The sequence below is a fragment of the Vombatus ursinus genome, unplaced genomic scaffold (genome assembly GCF_900497805.2).
Source record: "Vombatus ursinus unplaced genomic scaffold, bare-nosed wombat genome assembly UNPS02014798.1, whole genome shotgun sequence".
NCBI classification, from domain to species: Eukaryota; Metazoa; Chordata; class Mammalia; order Diprotodontia; family Vombatidae; genus Vombatus; species Vombatus ursinus.
The window spans coordinates 26755590-26772960 of record NW_020954576.1 but is presented as its reverse complement, the minus strand read 5'-3'; the positions used below and the strand labels follow the sequence as shown (position 1 = coordinate 26772960).

Here is a 17371-nt window from a genome sequence, read left to right as displayed (position 1 = left end):
GAGATACTGGGGTGGTTTGCCATTTCCTTCTCCAGCTCATTTTACAGATGGGAAAACTGAGGCTAATAGGATTAAGTGATTTGCCCAGGGTCACATAGCTAGTAAGTGTCTGAGGCCAGATTTGAACTCAGGAAGATGAGTCTTTCTAACTCCATGCTTTGGTGTTTTATCCACTGTACCACCTAGTGCATGATAGGTGCTTATTAAGTGTTGATTGAATTTGATTGTGGAAGAGAAATATGGGATGTGGTTAGGGGATCCTGCCTCCATAAGAGATACCCAGAAGGATAAACAAAAAAGCTCTTACAATATGCCAAGCATGGTGCTAGAGATACAAATATAAAAGCGAGATACAAAATACAAAAATACAAAAAATACAAAAAGTGAGATAGTCCCTGCCCTCAAGGAACCTATATTCTTTTGTTTATTTATTTATTTATTCATTTATTTATGTTTTTGGTGAGGCAATTGGGGTTAAGTGACTTGCCCAGAGTCACACAGGTAGCATTATGTGTCTGAGGCCACATTTGAACTCAGATCCTCCTAACTCCAGGGCCGGTGCTCTATCCACTGCACTACCTAGCTGCCCTGGAACTTATATTCTATAGGGGGCAACAGTACATATAGAGGACTGGTAACCAGGGAAGGGAGTTCCTAGGACCCATCCTAGGATTAGGCCACACCAAGGTGCCAGGAGGGCCATGCTCTCCCGGCTCAAGCAAAGTCTTTGCCTGTAGAAAGATGGGTTTGTAGCACTGTTAGTCTGAAGTCCAGTGAGTGACCAGGGTAGAGATAGTATATAAAGAAAAGGAGCACAGGTGGATGACAGATTTCATGAAATGAGATTAATATTAATTAGAAAAAAACCTCTCTGACTTGGAGGCTTTTAAAAAATCAGCCTCCTTCCTAAGCTAAGCACATTGACAGGTACTCAAGATTCCTGACAGTTTCTAATTGTCTGAAACATCAATGCAGGCACACCCCCAACAGAGGATTGTATCAGAATGGTACCCTGCCAGGATTGTCATACTGTAATAATCTTACCAAATACAGTCTGACACATCCTCAATTTCCAACTGGATCCTGATCATTCAGATCCTGGGCCATGTTAATTTCCCACACTCCCCAGCCCTCTCCCTATCCCCTTTAGCTCTCCATGGGATGGGGTGGAAAAGGGACTCAGTCTCCAGGGTAGGTCTACATTTTGGCTTTTTCTTTTTGCATGGACCTATGTTTTCCTTGGTATAGTGAACTTCTGGCAAAGAAACTCTCTCCATCCTCATCTCTGCGTCCTCTCTTCCCTGGCAGCTTTCAGGTCCCAGCTAAATTCCTATCTCTCACAGAAAGCCTTTGCCCATTCCTTTTAATTCTAGTGCTTTCCCTCTGCCAATAATTTCCTATTTATCCTCGACAGCAGGGATTATTTTTTGCCTTTATTTGTATCTCTAGCACTTGGCACAGTGCCTGAAACATAGTAGGCACTTAATAAATGCTTACTGACTGACTGTCAATGCACATTGGCAATTATTCTACAATTTATAGGCCTAACTAATCCTGGGATGAAAAGTTAATTGACCTGCCCAGGTTCACACACCCAGTATGTGTCAAAGGAAAGACTTGAACTCAGGTCTTTCTGACTTTGAGGCTGGTTCTGTATCTACCACACTATTCTACCTGTAATATATATATATATATAAATACATGTTCATACACATATACCCATATTATATATGTAAAAACATATATTTTTGTTGTTGTTCAGTTATGTCTGAGTCTTCATGACCCCATTTGGAGTATTCTTGGCAAAAATACTTAGCAAAGATAGTTTGCCATTTCCTTCTCCAGCTCTTTTAACAGATGAGGAAACTGAGGCAAATAGGAGTAAGTGACTTGCCCAGGGTCACACAGCTAATAAGTGTTGAGGCCAATTTGAATTCAGGAAGATGACTCTTCCTGACTTCAGGTCCACACCCTATCTACATCACCACCTAGCTGTCCAAAAACATATACCAGAGACCTTCAAATATAGGTTTCAAATTGAGGTCTTCAAGGCCTAGCATAACACCACCTTCAAATAAGCACCTAATAAAATTTTGATGATTCTGAGGTTTAAAGTCTCATAGAATGGGCACAAGGTAAGAAACTGGAGGGCCTGGTTTCTAGCCTCACCACTAACTAATTGGGTGGCCTTAGACCCCTTAACCTCTATCTCTCAGTATTATCATCTGTAAAATCAAGAGAATACCTTATTGGGGTATGGTGAGTGTAATTACTCAATCAGCCTGTATTAATTGAGTGCCTACTGTGTGCCAAGCACTATGCTAGATTCTGGAGTATAAAATGAAATAAGTGATGTGAAAGCACTTTGAAAAAGAAAGTTAAAATACCACAAATATAAAGTGATCTTTTGGTGCATGGAAAGTAGAATCTGAGTATGAGACCAACACACATTTAAAGAGTGTTTTAACATTTACAAAGTCCATTCAAGCCAAATCTGGCTTATTCCTATTTTACATATAAGGAAACTGAGGCTCAGGGAGGTCAAGTAATTTACCTGGGGTCACCCAGCTATTAAGAGTGAGGAGTGGGAGTCAAAGACAGGCCGTCAGTCTCCAAGTCCAATGTTCTTTCCACTGTGGCCTCATAACATGGGTGACCTTAGCTAACAAAGAGCCCAAGTGAATAGCACAGGTGTAAAGCCATGGGGCCTTGAGAGGTTCTCTTGAGTTTGGAGCCAGAGAACCTTGAGGGCTGGGAGGCAGGGTGGGCAAACGGACAGGCCACACTATATGACACGACTTTCCTATCTTTAGCATCTTTCTTGATCTGACTGTGCCTTACACACAGCAGCTGAAACTTATCATCATCCAAATGGTGCAAAGTGCATATAATCAGTGTCTTCAGCTATATTAGCACTTACAGCAACCAAAAATTTCCGAGGGAAAATCAGGAAAAGAAACCAGAAAAATCTATCTTATGCAGTCACACCTCCCTCCCATCTCCCACAGAGATTTGATGAGGTGAAAAAAGAATGGCCCAGTCTGTCTCTGAAAGGATTTCCTGATGGCAAAAAAGCCCTGTCTTTATAACCAACTCATTCCCATCCCAAGTGGCCCTGTCCATAGGTCTATTCAAGTCTGCAGACTTCCTCCACACTTGCCACCTCAGTCTAAGCACTCTGGAAACAACTCCTATGGAACATCTTGCTAAGCATGATTCATAGCAACAACAAAGGCCTTTTAGTTCCTTGCTCTGCAGTTGGGATGATCACTGTTGGGCAGAGGGCAACCTTGAAAGCATCGTTAGATGACTGTGTGACATACAACATGGTAGTCTCTGAAGAATAGATAATAAGGTGCATAGGAGGCAGTGGAGAGGTACACATTGGGTGTGAGTGGGTTGGGTGTGTAACAGATGAGGAACTCTGAAGAACTGGAATAGGGAGAATGACTGTTTGAAAAAGAGAATGGGCTGGTTGTGTGGTGAGGAGAAAGGGGGTCAAAAAGGTAGGCAATCTGAGAATTCTATTTGTAAATTTGTGATGTTAGGAAAAATCAAAGAAGGACCATCATTGTGTTAGGTTGACCCCATGTGGTGAACTTATGGGGAGACATGTTATGGAAGAGGAGGCAAGGATCATTGGAGGAAACATGTATTGTTATTGTTGGGTCATTTCAATTGTGTCTGGCTTGACATTTAAAAGACCATTAGACAAAATTTATCCTGTGAGTCTTTTTTTTTTTTTTTTGTTCAGTTGTGTCTGACTCTTTGTGGCACCATTTGGGGTTTTCTTGGCAAAGATACTAGAGTGGTTTGCCATTTCCTTCTCCAGATTATTTTACAGATGAAGAAACTGAGGCAAACAGAGTTATGTGACTTGTCCAGGGTTACACAACTACTAAGTGTCTGAGGCTGAATTTGAACTCAGGGAGATGATTCTTCCTGACTCGAGGCTTGGCCCTCTATCCACTGCACCACCCAGATGTCCCAAAACATATAGGTTCCAAGTTGAGGTCTTCAAGGCATAGTACAACACCTTTGAAATAGATGCCTAATAAAATTTTGAGGATTCTGTGGTTTAAAGTCTCATAGAAAGCACAGAAGGTAAGAAATTGAAGAACCTAGCTGCCCTGGATCCAATTATCAGTGACATCACAGAACTGTTTGAATATGTGGCCAAGCACTGTGATAGGTTCTGGACATAACAGAGACAAAAGGGAGGCAGTCCCTGACTTCATACAGCTTACCTTCTAATGAATCATCTCCAGCTTCCCTATTTGAGTGGTCAGGGTTTAAAGGTAACTGCAGGGAGAAGGGTCAGTGGCTGTTAGACTTATAGTAATGAGTCAGACATAGAAGAACCTGGGAAGATTTAGGGCACACCTCCTAGTGGACTATAGGAAGTGAGAAAATTCTGAGGGTCTGCTCAAGGGTATTTTCACTGCAGTACTCCAGGTAGGCCAGAAAGTTTTGGTCTTTATTGGATCTCTGGCCCAATTTCTACACTATTCCCAGAGGGAAGAAATCCCATTAGTCAAACACCTGCTGATATGACCATCCAAAGTATGGTGGCTCATCTCCTGAATATGGGAGTAATGTGGAAAAATTAGGTGAGTTTATAGAGATTTTGTTGTGGTGACCAGTTTTTGTCTAGGTTCAAACTGTGAGCAGCCTGAATCTGCTTACTTGTTATCCTTTAATATCAGAGTCATGGGGAGGAATTTAGATGGGAAGTTAGAGAGCTATCCATTCATCAGACAACTCTATGTGGATTAACCCTGCTCAATAGAGTATATGTTTAGCCTTTTTCTTCTGATACATATTGAATGTTTCTCATTCACAACACACTGAAGTCAACTCATGCCCACTACATGCTTGTTACCCTTTGAGTGACTTCCAATTTTAATTTTTTGAATACTGTGGTTCGTAGCCAGATAGCATACCAAAAGAATGCTGATATTAAAAGGATAGGCTTTTGTTTTAGGAAGACACTTGGAGTCAATTGGAAACATCAAATAATTTCTCTGATTCAATCCAGCCTGCTCTTTGGAAGAGTATTGATCATTTGGAGTGTGTTGAGAGGAAGTTACCAGGATGGTGAGAGATCTTAAGATCATCCTCAAGAGGATTCCTTGGAGGAATTGATGATATTTAGCCTAAAGATTGTTTTCATTCATTCATTCAACAACAATTTGTTGTTTTAAAGTTGTTTTTCCAGTTGTGTCCAACTGTTTGTGGCTCCATTTGGGTTTTCTTGGCAGAAATACTGGAGTGGTTTGCCATTTCTTTCTCCAGCTCATTTTATAGATGAGGAAACTGAGGCAAATAGGGTTAGGTGCCTTGCCCAAGGTCACATAGCTAGTAAGTGTTTGAGGCCAGATAACAAGCATTTATAAAATATTTGCTAGGTCCCAAAGCACTATGCTAGGCATTAGGGATACAGAGACAAAAATGAAAAATTGTCATTGCCTTCAAGTAGGTTGTATCTTACTGAGGGAGAAGGCATCAACATGTACAAAGGCAATTAAGTGCAGAGTAAAATGATTATGTCACTGTGCGCACTCCATCCAAACAGAGTTCAGTGACTTAGATGGTCTTTGAGAGTTGCTAAGTCTGAACAATTCACCAAATGGAGAGCAGCCTGGTCATCTAGCTTCTCCACACTTCACTGGACTGATCCTCAGATGACAGATAGACAGTTTGTTACTGTGCCCATATTTGAAGTCTTTCCATGTTGATAGGATCTACTGGGGTTATGCTCATTTGATACTGCTTTTGGAAGTCAGGGTCAACTCCATGATACAATGAGATGTTTGGAGTAGGACTTCAGTAGATGTTGATAGAGGAAACAGAAACAAACCAACAAGTGAATAAATCTGCCTTCTCTTACATTCAGTATCATCATCCCACTCACCTCAAGCAAAGATCTGATTACTTTTTTAACCTTCTCAAGCTTTAAATAAAAGTCTCTTTTCTTGTCTTTAGTATGTATTGTCAGCTCTAGCTCATTCTGAGCTTTTGTACTCCTGAGGTTATTTTTATGAAACTTCCATTCATTTGTGTTTAATTACCTACTCTCATTTATATCTTCTGTTAATCATTTTTAAAAAATCCAAGTTGTTTTGTGAGTTCCCTATGCAGCCACATCAGTCCCTTTAAACAAATCTTTCTTTCCATCTTCAATGAAATAATTTATATTTGTGTCATCTCATCGTAAAATTTTCCATTATTCATTCACTTATAATTGATGTATATATTTATTTATTTGCACGCATTTATTCTCTCCTTCCCACTTTCCCTCCCCCACAGTTGACCAATGAACAACAAAAAAAATAAAACCCTCATAACAAATATGCATAGTCTAACAAAGCATATCTCTGCATTGGCCATGTCTGAAATGTGTGTCTCTTTCTGCATTTTAAATCCATTTCCTCTCTGGCAGGAGACAGATTGTGTGTTTTGTTTTTCGTCCTCTGGCATCGTGATTCATCGTTGCATTCAGAGTTCTAAAGTCTTTCAACATTTTTTTCTTTATAATAGAATTGTTATTGTTCTCCTAGTCCTGCTCACTTCATTTTACATCATTTCGTAGAAGTCTTGACAGTTTCATCTAAAACAGTCCATTTTGTTATTTCTTATGGTACAATAATATTCCATTGCATTCAATTCCTATAATTTGTATATCCATACCCCCCCCCCCCCGATAGAACACTCCCTTAGTTTCCAGTTCTTTGCTACCACAAAAAGAGAAGCTATAAATATTTTTGGACATTTCCCCTTTCTTTGATCATTGTGGGGGTATAGACCTAGAAGCTCTATTGTTGGGTCAAAGTATATTTTGGACCTAGTTTCAAATTGCTCCCCAGAATGGCTGGACCAGGGGGTGGGGAATCGTCCTTTGTTCTGTAAGATTTGGATTCAGTCAAAAGGCTGCACTTAAGGGCCTAGAAGGCCATGTGTGGCTTTAAGGCTGCAGGTTCTCACCCTTGGGCCAGACCAATTCATAGCTCCACCAACAAAAGCAGTTTAATGTACCTGCTTCCTGCAGGTCTCCCCCTCCCCCACCTTTTTTGGTTATTTTCCTCTTTTGTGATCTTTGCCAATCTGATAGGTGTGAGGTAAAACCTTAGAGTTGCTTTAATTTTCATTCTTCTAATTATTAGTGATTTGCAGCGATTTTTTCATATTGTTGATAGCTTGGATTTCTTCCTTTGAAAACAGCCTGTTTATTTTTTGAATATTCATTTCTGTATTGGGGAATGGCTCTTAGTCTTATAAATTTGAATTGGTTCTTTACATTTCTTGTATATGAAACCTTTATCAGTGAAACTTTCTAACTTTAATTATATTAGTTTTTTAAAAAAATTTAAATTTAAATTTAAAATTTTTTTGGTGAGGCAATCAGGGTTAAGTGACTTGCCCAGGATCACACAGCTAGGAAGTGTCAAGTGTCTGAGGTCAGATTTGAACTCAGGTCCTCCTAACTCCATGGCCGGTGCTCTATCTACTGCGCCACCTAGTTGCCCTTAATTATATTAGTTTTGTTTGTGCAAACCTTTTTAGATTTTATATCATCAAATTTGTCCATTTTACCTCCTCTAATCCACTCTATCCCTTATTTGGTCATGAACATTTCTCCTTTCCATAGATCTGAAAGATAATTTCTTCCTTGCTCTTTATACTTGCTTATGATGTCAAATTTTATTGGGTGAGCAGCACACCTTCCAATTTGTACATGACAAGATGATGCACAGCTATTTCTGTATCTGTCAACAATATTCCAGGTCTTTTATAAGTTTGATGCCAGAATGCTTCCTGGGTTTCCAAAATTTTCTGGTTTGTTTTTTTATTGGACACCCACATCTTCCAACCTCCACACAAAGGTTCTACTAAGGCAGCTATGGAAACCTTCTCTTAGTTGGATCATTCCAAGGCATCTATAGTTTCTACTCTTGCTAAATTGGGTAAATGAGTCCACGTAGATTTTCCCCTTTCACTTCCCATCCTCCAGTACCTGGACAGTAGACTGGCTACTTGATCAGCACCTCCTACTGAGTCTTTTGGGGATTTGGCATTGTACCTACATTCCCTTTTCTTTTGTTTTTCCATTTCCCACTTTCCTCTGCAGGAGTTGGGCCCGGTTATGCAACTCACCTTGGGGCTTCTCCAAGAGTCTTGAGATAAATGGAGTAAGTGTTAGAACCAGCTCCTTCCAGCTCAGGTACCTGCATTCAAGGAAGGACATGTGCTACAGGAGATGATTCCTGTAGATCCTAAGAAACACAGCTCCCAAGTTTCAGTCAGCCTTCTTCCCCTCTTTCTCACTCTAGTCTCCTGACAGAGTGAGGACAGGCTTAGGCAGAGATTCCCCTTTGCCTTTTCAGATTTTGTTTCCTTTTGTTTCCCCCTTGAAGCAGTTCTCCTATTCTTTTAAGGAAAATTTCATTCTTTTTGATAAAACAGAGATTAGAGGGGGACTAGCCCTTTCAACTTTTCCCCTAACAAGGGGACTAACCTGCCTTTTGTGCACATGTTACTTGGCATTAGAAGAAACACAAATGTAGTATAATCTCTGTAGGCCAGTGGAATATTCTAACTTTTCATGAAATTGTATGCTAAGAACCGTTAGGTCCTGTATACTAGAGCAGTATACACCCAAACCTTGTTAAATTCATGGTAATATTCTCAAGTTCTGAGCAAAGTGCCAAGAATAGCATTTAATGCACCCGTGTTGCCCCTCAGTTCATCACTGTCGCCATTATTTTCATCAGAACCATCAGCAGAAGTTATGAGACTTCCCATCCTAATGATTTTCTCCCTTAGCCTTCACATAGCACTTTGTTTTTAGAATTCTCTGATGAATTTATCGTGTCATACCATGTATCATAACTCTGTTGGTGTTTAATACCCCAAATAGGTTGCAAATTCCTTGAAAGCAGTGACTTTATAATAATGATGATGATGATAATAATAACTAGCATTTATATAGTGCTTTAAAATCTTCAAAGTACTATATGTGTGTGTGTTTGTGTGTATATATATTATTTTATTGTTCTTGCTTTGTCAATGAATCATATCCAGCCCATTTGGGATTTTCTTGGCAAAGATACTGGAGGGATTTGCCATTTCCTTCTCCAGCTCATTTTACAGATGAGGAAACTGAGGCAAACAGGGTTAAGTGACTTGCCCATAGTTATATAGCCAGTAAGTATCTGATGTTGAATTTGAACTCAAGCCTTTCTGACTCCAGGGCCGGTACTCTATCTACTGTGCCACCTAGCTGCCCATATATTTTATATAGAATGTAAAAAATATTATATAATATATAACATGTAAACCAATATGTAGAATATAGCAATTATCTTAATATAATCAATGCATAATATAATCTATAAAACATTATTTATATTACTTCATTTGATATTCAAGACAACCCTGTGAAGTTGGTAGTATTATTATCCCTATTTTACTGATAAAGAAGCTGAGGCCGAGAGAGATTAAGTGACTTGTCCAGGGACACTCAACTAGTGAGGTTATGAAGTATGATTTGAACTCTGATCTTCCTGACTCCAGGTCCAGGGCTTTATCCACTGTACAGCGTAGCTGTCCTAGTTATCTAAATTTTATAAACCTCTTCTACACTACCATTATCATAAACTTCCTTCTCATCATCCTCATCCTCATCCTAATCATCTCCATTACCTTTATCTGTCACTGTCAATAAAGAGATGACTATGAAAGTCTATCCCTTCAAAAGGTTTTATGTAACCATAGGCTGTGGATGTCTCTTTTTAATTTTAAGGAATTCTTTGTGTTAGAATCCTATACTTTTTGGAATACAAAGGGCCTTTTGAGATCATCTGGTCCTAACCCTCATTTTATACTTGAAGAAACAAAGATGAACTAGAGAGGTTGGGTGATTGCCCAAATTTGCACAGCTAGTTAGAGGTGGAACAGTCTTATAGAGGAAGCGCTTCAAGGAACTTCAGAGGCCTCTAGTTGAATTCCCCCATTTTATAAATGAGGAAATGAAGGAACAGAGAGATTAAGGCACTTGACCAGGGTCACACAGCCAGTAAGTAAGTGTGTGTGGGGCAGAATGTGAACCCAGGTCTTCTGACTTGTGTACCAGATACCAGACCTCAGATGCCATTTTGGAGATTGTGACTGTGACACTTTAGTGAATTTGCACTAAGCAGAGAGTAACACCTGGGGCTGAGGGAAAAGCCCTTGTCCTCATTGTGTATAATGTCATCACCATCACCAGAAAGCCTTTAGTAAGTGCCTTTTTGTGAGGGTTGCCCATCGGCATCAGTTGTAATTCTGTGCTTAAGTCCTCTCCTTCCCCAGGCCTTGTTCTAGCCAGTACTCAAGGTCAGGAGCCCTGGGGCTAGCACTGACTGCAAGCTGTCAGATTCACAGATTCTGGGGCCCACAGCTTCTCCCTACCAGCAACAAGTACCAGCTGCCATTGCCAGGACAATCCACTCTTGGTGGCATTTGTACAAGACAAGAACCATCACATTTGGATGGTAGAGAGGCAGGTAGAGATTGCACATTCTCCAGTGGACTTTACACCAATGATGGTATTATGTTTAATAGCCTGAAATATACATATGGTTCCTGACCTTAGGGAACTTACTATCTAAGGCAATCACATTGGTAAAGTTAAATTTTGAGAGCCAGAAGGATATGTGATAAAAAAGTATATTGAGCATGATTGTCTCTTGGTGTGTGTGTGTGTGTGTGTGTGTGTGTGTGTGTGTGTGTGTGTTTATGTGTCTGGGGTGAAGGTAAGTTGTTGTTCCTTTGTGTTTTTTTATATGGTAGGCTGAGAGGAAAACCAGTCCCTTCCAAAAACATCTTTTGGGGCTTCTCTCTTGGCCATGTATTGATAGAAAAACACATAAGATAATAGAGCTATAGCTTCATCACTTTGACAGGTCTGTCATATGCACAGGGGCTAGAGTGGTGGTGGTGGGGAGAGTTTGGTGCTTGCCCTTGAAGTGAAGGAGAGAACATAGCAGGGGGTCAGTCTTCTTTCCACCCTCCACATCACTTCTCCTGGGGATGAGCTGATTATAGTAATTCATAGAGAGGCAGGATGACATTTTGTTGGGGTAAAATGGCCCCAAAAATATCTCTCCAGCTTTCTCCAACTGAATGACTTCTCAGCCTCCAGAGAGGGAGCCTGCTGTCCAAATACCACTTTGGAATTACAAGTCACTTTTTTTTTTTGGCAGAGAAAACAACCAGGGTTTAGGAAGAGGACTTGGGAATGAAGCCTCCCTCATTAGAATGTACTCTCCTTGGTGTCAGGGACTCTTTTTGCCTTTCTTTGTATCCTTGGCACTTAGCACGTGACTGGCACATAGTAGGTGCTTAATAAGCACCTTTTGACTGATTTTCTTTAGGCCTATTCTTAACTCCTTCAATGGCCTAGAGAATGTCACTTAACACAGTTTTTCTTTTTGATATGGCCTAGGTAGGAGGCTATTCAACCAGGAGATCAGTGTTCTCTTAGAAGGTGTCAGTCAACATCCAGAAGGGTCTTTAGGACTATGAGTGGAGAAGTCTGTCTTGCCAACTCTTAGTGATCTGGGGTTAGATAAACCAATGTATGGGTTAGCAAGGTTTGTTGCTGTTGCCTTTGGTATTACTTTATTTTTGATAGAGAAGGAGTGGGAGGTGAAATGTAGAATAGTTTATTTTGCTTTTTTATTAGCAGCTCCTGTGAAATATTCATAGGGGAAGACATTGAAAGCATTGGCTAGATGTTGTTTTACTTCCTATGTCTGCTTCCCTTTCCCTCACTTTGCCCATTTCTACTATGTGGCCTTGGGGAAATCACTTCCTTTCTCTGGGCCTCAGTTCCCTCATCTGTAAAATGAAAGGCTTAGTGTAAATCATTTTATCTCCCATCCTATAATTACATGATAATAACTGTCATTTATATACAGTGCTTTACATTACATTATCTCCTTTCAGCCTCAGCTTAATGAGGTCAACAGCATCTCCATTTTACAGATGGGGAAACTGGGACTTAGAAAGGTGAAGGGCCTTGCTCGTGGTCACACCATAAGGGATGATAGGATTTGCACCAAGGCCACCCACTCTGTCTACTCTATCTTAGAGTTTATAGCTGACAGTTGTCTCTAAGAGATTCTTTATCCATTGCTTTAATAAGTAACTTAGGTTTGCCACTGACTAATTTGATTCTCCTCTTTTCTTTTCAGATAATTGCCTTTGATGAATTAAGGACCGATTTCAAGAGCCCCATAGACCAGTGTAACCCTGTTCATGCGGTGAGTAGGAACTAGGTGAGCTTGGAATGAGAGATGTTGCACAAGGTTATTCAAGCAACCTGTGCTAGAGGGAGTGGGAGGTAGGGGTAAGAGTGTTGGGCCGGGAATCAACAGGTCTGGCTTTTAAGAGTTGGTTTGTCATTGATTGTTTGTGTCCCTTTGGGCAATATACTTTCCTTTTCTTGACTTCAGTTTCCTCCTTTGTAAGATGAGAATTCAAAAATCAAGGCTCTGATTTTTAAGGTCAAATCTAGTCAATAAGCCAACGAGCACTTAGTAAGTACCTGCTGCATGCCAGGCACTGTGCTAAATGTTAGGGATACAAAAGAAAGGCAAAAACTAGTTTCTGCTCTCCAGGAGCTCATGGTTGAACGGAGGAGACAAAACACACCGTACAACAACTATGCACTATACAAAGAAGATATAAATTAGAGATAATCTCATAGGGAAGGTAGTAGCATTAAGGGGGATTTGCAAAAGGCTTCTTGCAGAAGGTTGGACTTTTGCTGGGATTTGAAGGGAGTTAGAGGACTCAGAAGGCAGAGATGAGGAGAGAGAACAATCCAGGCTTAGGGGAGGAGGGCAACCAGTGAAGATGCTTGGAGTTGGGAGAGGGAATGTCTTGTGAGGGACAGCAAGGAAGTCAGTATCACTAGAGGTGAGTAATGGGTAAAAAGACCAGAAAGGTAGAAAGGAGCCAGGTTATGAAGTGGGGAGAGAAGGGGACATATTTGAGATATGTTGTGAAGGTAGAATCAACAAGTTTTGGCAACAAAAATGAGGGTGAGAGAGAGTGAAGGGTCAAGGATGACTTCTAGGTCCCCAGTCTGGGTGACTGAGAGAATGATGGTGGTGCCTTCCACAGTAACAGGGAAGTTAGGAAAGCAGGGGAAGGTTTTGAGGGAAGGATGAATTCAGTTTTTGGACGAGTTGAATTTAATATCTCTTTCAGATCCTTCTATGAACCGATGACACATAGCCAAACCACTTTCAAACCAAATGTTACATATTAGCTTCCTGTTGCAGATTGGAACTATTTTTCATTTCCCTTTGAAGCACATACTCTGTGGACCTTTTGCTCAGTAAAATGTTGCTCATGACCAATTTCTCATCTTCCCTCTTTCCCCTTTGCTCTCTGTTGGTAATCCATGTCTGTAACAATTGATAGGGTTTCACTGATGCTCTCCATTTCCCTGAGTGTTGCTGCTCTAACACTAACACAGACCTGTGTCTGAGCCAGGTTTATAGAGGTGCCCTGGAATGAGAGAAAGGAGGCTTCCATTGAACAATTCTGATGAAATCTATTTCCGAGACAGACAGTCCATGCCTGAACTTTCATCATCCTAATCATATCAGGGCTGGAATTGAAAAGCAATACACTTAAAGTGTCCAGTGCCTTCCCCATTCCAACCTAGAAAAAAAAAAGTGTGTGTATGTGTGTGTAGGTGTAGGAGGTGAAGATGCTAGTCCAAATCATCAGCCTATTTCCCTCCTATGGAGGCAAAAGTCTTCGGTGAAATCCTGGTACCTTCCTGTGAAGGCAGGCCTCCTTGCCCAGTGGGAATTCACTTAGTTTTGGAGAACAAAAAAGCAGCTGGGGAGTGTTGCTTGCTAAGGTTGTGTAACACTGAAATTGGGGCTTGACTTAGCCTTCTGACAGCAACAAAAATTCCACTGGGCTCTTCGGTTATTATTTAGGTATCTTTGTCACTGCATAGCCTGGGGCATCTGAAAGGATAAATGGGGCCCCAGATGTCCGTGGGAAAGTGTCCTCAGTCAGAGATTAAATTAGTAGGGAGAATAAAGGGAGCTAGATTTTCTCAGTACTCCCTGGTGGTATATTGGATCCTGTGGGAGGCTCATTAACTCTTCTAAGCTACCAGGGTGCTTATGGGGGCAGGGTATCTGGGTGGCCTGAAAGGATTCATTAGAGCTTACTACTAGTGGGTAGTAACTGAGGCGTGGATGTTAATGATTAATAATAGTAATAGGAAAATAATAGTTAGTATTTGTATAGTGCTTTAAAGTTTGCAAAGCACTTTATGGGATTCAATTTGATCCTTGCAACAACCTTTTGAGACAGATGCTCTTATTATTCCCATTTTACAGATGAGGAAATTGAGGCTGAGTAAGGGAAAGTGACTTGGCCAGAGTCACAATGCACTGGTAGCATCTGGCTTATGTCATTGCCATAAAGTGATACAGTAAAGGTTGATGAGCTTCAGAGTGAATTTTGATAAGCCATTTTAGCTTCAAAGGTTTTCAGGGAAGTACTAAGTCTTAGACTCTGTGCCAAGCAGAGCCTGAGATAAGCACCTTCCCAGGTATGGAAGGAAGACTGCCCTGGTTTTTGCCTCCCCCCCACTTCCTTCTTTGTCTGCCTCTCCCCTCCCCATGAGATGGAAGGTTTTATTTTTCTTTTCCTTTCCTTTCTTTTATTTTCTCCTCCTCTTTCTTCCTCTTATTACTTTTTTGTCTTCCTTTTTCTTTCTTCTCCTCCTCCTCCTCCTCCTCCTCTTTCTTCTTATTCTTGTTCTTCTCCTTCTCCTTCTTCTTCTCCTTCTCCTCCTCCTCCTCCTCCTCCTTCTTCTCCTCCTTCTTCTTCTCCTTCTTCTTCTCCTCTTCCTTCTCCTCTTTTTCTCCTCCTCTTCTCCTTCCTCTTTTTCTTTCTTTACCTCTTCTTCTTCCTCTTCTTTTTCCCTCTCTTCCTTCTCCTTTATCTCAATTGGGAAGGGGAAGTAGGAGGGAGAGAAAATAAATATGAAAAATAAAAATAAATTAAATTAAAAAGGAAATGAAAACAAAAACCAGACCCTGAGCTCCTTCTCTTTGTTGTGAGTGTGCCTTAATTGTCTTGATGTTGATTATCTCCTCTGTATAAGAGGTAAGAAAAGGGGTCATTATATTCATGATTTAATTAAAGAACAGTTTTGGAAACTCTTTACTATCGAATCTATGGAAACCAAATCATTTTATATAAAACTAGCTGACATTTATATAGGCTTTAAGGCATACAAAGTACTTTACCCACATTATTTCATTTGCTTCTGACAGCGACCCTTTGAGGCAAATGCTACAGATATCATGCCTGTTTTATAGAGGAGGAAACAGGCTCACAGAGATTAAATCATTTGGCCATGGTGCTATAGCTAGTCAGCGTCAGAGACAGAATCTAAAACCAGGTATCTCCTGACTACTGGAGTCAGGCCCAATATTCTTTCTGCCATATCATTATGGAACTTACTGTGGCAAGTAGCACAGCGATACTCAAGATGGCATCTGGTATTATGAAACACTCCTGCAAGAAAATGAAGGGGCCACCCAGTGAGTGCATTATAACCAGTGTTGCCTGCTCTTCTGCCTCAGGGCCTCTTCACTTGACCATGAGCCAGACTTTGGAGATAAATTATGATCTCTTAAGAGACTCTCAGTCTGAGTCTGAGTCTGAGTCTATGGGTATTTAATTTAAAGGATAGATTGATTTGTTTCCCCCCTCCTACTTTTGAAGGTTAAAACTAAGAGGCAGGGGAACTTGCTCTGCATTAAAGACTAGCCTTGGCACACCCTGTTCTTTCTAATTTGTTGAGATAGTCAAATGGAAATTCCCCAAGGCTGGGCAGGCTGAAGGCCTTAGGAATCTTCAGAGACAAGTGATGTTGGCCCTGCAATTAGTTCCCAAGAGCGCATGCGGCGCCAGGGAGATAGACCTGGATTCTTCATTTTGGAGGAGGGTGGAGAGGCAGTCCACCATTGATACTGCAGGGCACTGGGAATCTGTTGGAAGCCTTGGGACTTAGCAGAAGACTTCATATATAGGCAGATTTAGATCTAGAAGGGCTGTAGTCTAGGGGTTCTTAATCTTCTTTTGGGACCCCTTTTGACAGAGCTAGTACAACCTATTGATCCCCTCTCAGAAGAATACTTTTAAATACATACAACAGAAAGGAAACCAATTAGTTTGAAGTATAGTTTTCAAAATATATTTCTAAAAAATCATGGATCCTCTGAAATCTATTCCTGGACCCATGAACCCCAGGTTAAGAAACCCTGATCTAGTCTAACCCCCTCATTTTTCAGTTGGGCAAACAGGACCACAGAATGAAAATGACTTGCTCAAGATCACAGAAGGAAAGAGGCAGCATGGTATAGTGGAGAGAGCACTGACTTTGGTGTTAAAGGGTCTGAGTTCAAATCCTACTTTTGTCACTTCTTCCCTGTGTGACTATGGGCAAGTCATGTAATTTTTCTGGACCTCAGTTTCCTCATATGTAAAACAAGAGGGGTTGGATTCTGTGGTCCCTTCCAGCTCTAAGCCTATGATATTTTTCTCTGAACTATATTTGAAGCAACAAATTCACTATCAGAGAAAACAACAGATAGAGAAAAATGTTTGCGGTCCTGGAACCTCCATGTTGAGGAAGCGCCCAGTCCAGTCATACATTACTCTCTAGACATTGCTTCCATGCTTTAGCCACCTTCTCCCTTTGCCTCTGTGGTTCCTTTCTCCTATTGGGGAATCTCTCCCAGAACCTCCATTTTGAGGAATGGCCTAGACCAGCCGCGCTTTATTCTTCCAACTTTGCCACCATGCAAGAGTTAGAGTACCTTCCTTCGAACCCTCTTCCCTGCTTTTTAGCTCTCCATTATGTGTTTTCTTCTCCCATTAGAATGTTGGCTCCTTGAGGTCAGGGACTGTCTTTATTTTTGCTTGTACTTTTATCCTTAGTGCTTAGCAAAGTACCTGGCACACAGTAATAAATGCTTAATAAATGCTTGTTAACTTGACTTGACTTGATCCATGTGGTATGGGCCACTGACCTTAAAAAAAATTCTTAATTGGGTATGTGGTTATGGGGATGGGCTTGGTTAAATATGATTCAGACATATTGCTTAAATCTAGGTGTGGTTTGGGTGTGACTTCAATCTGGGAGAACTCCGAAGTCATCGGGGGACCTGGGTTCAAATCCTGACTTTGCCATTTACCATTCTGACCATGGCAAGTTACTTAACCTTACTAGGTACCCTTTTTTTTTTTTTGAGGGGGGTGTCAAATGGCTTTTTCCCCT

The 17371-nt window shown here is 40.8% G+C and overlaps 1 protein-coding gene across 2 annotated transcripts in view; it reads left to right on the top strand.

Annotated features, from left to right (window-relative positions):
- LOC114050198 (protein cornichon homolog 3) overlaps positions 1-17371 on the top strand; it is a 176841-nt gene that overhangs the window by 77229 nt on the left and 82241 nt on the right. For both annotated transcript variants that reach the window (XM_027871835.1, XM_027871834.1), the window contains exon 2: positions 12237-12305. In XM_027871835.1, coding sequence (XP_027727636.1) covers positions 12237-12305 — 69 coding nt within the window. The remainder of the gene's footprint in view (positions 1-12236; positions 12306-17371) is intronic.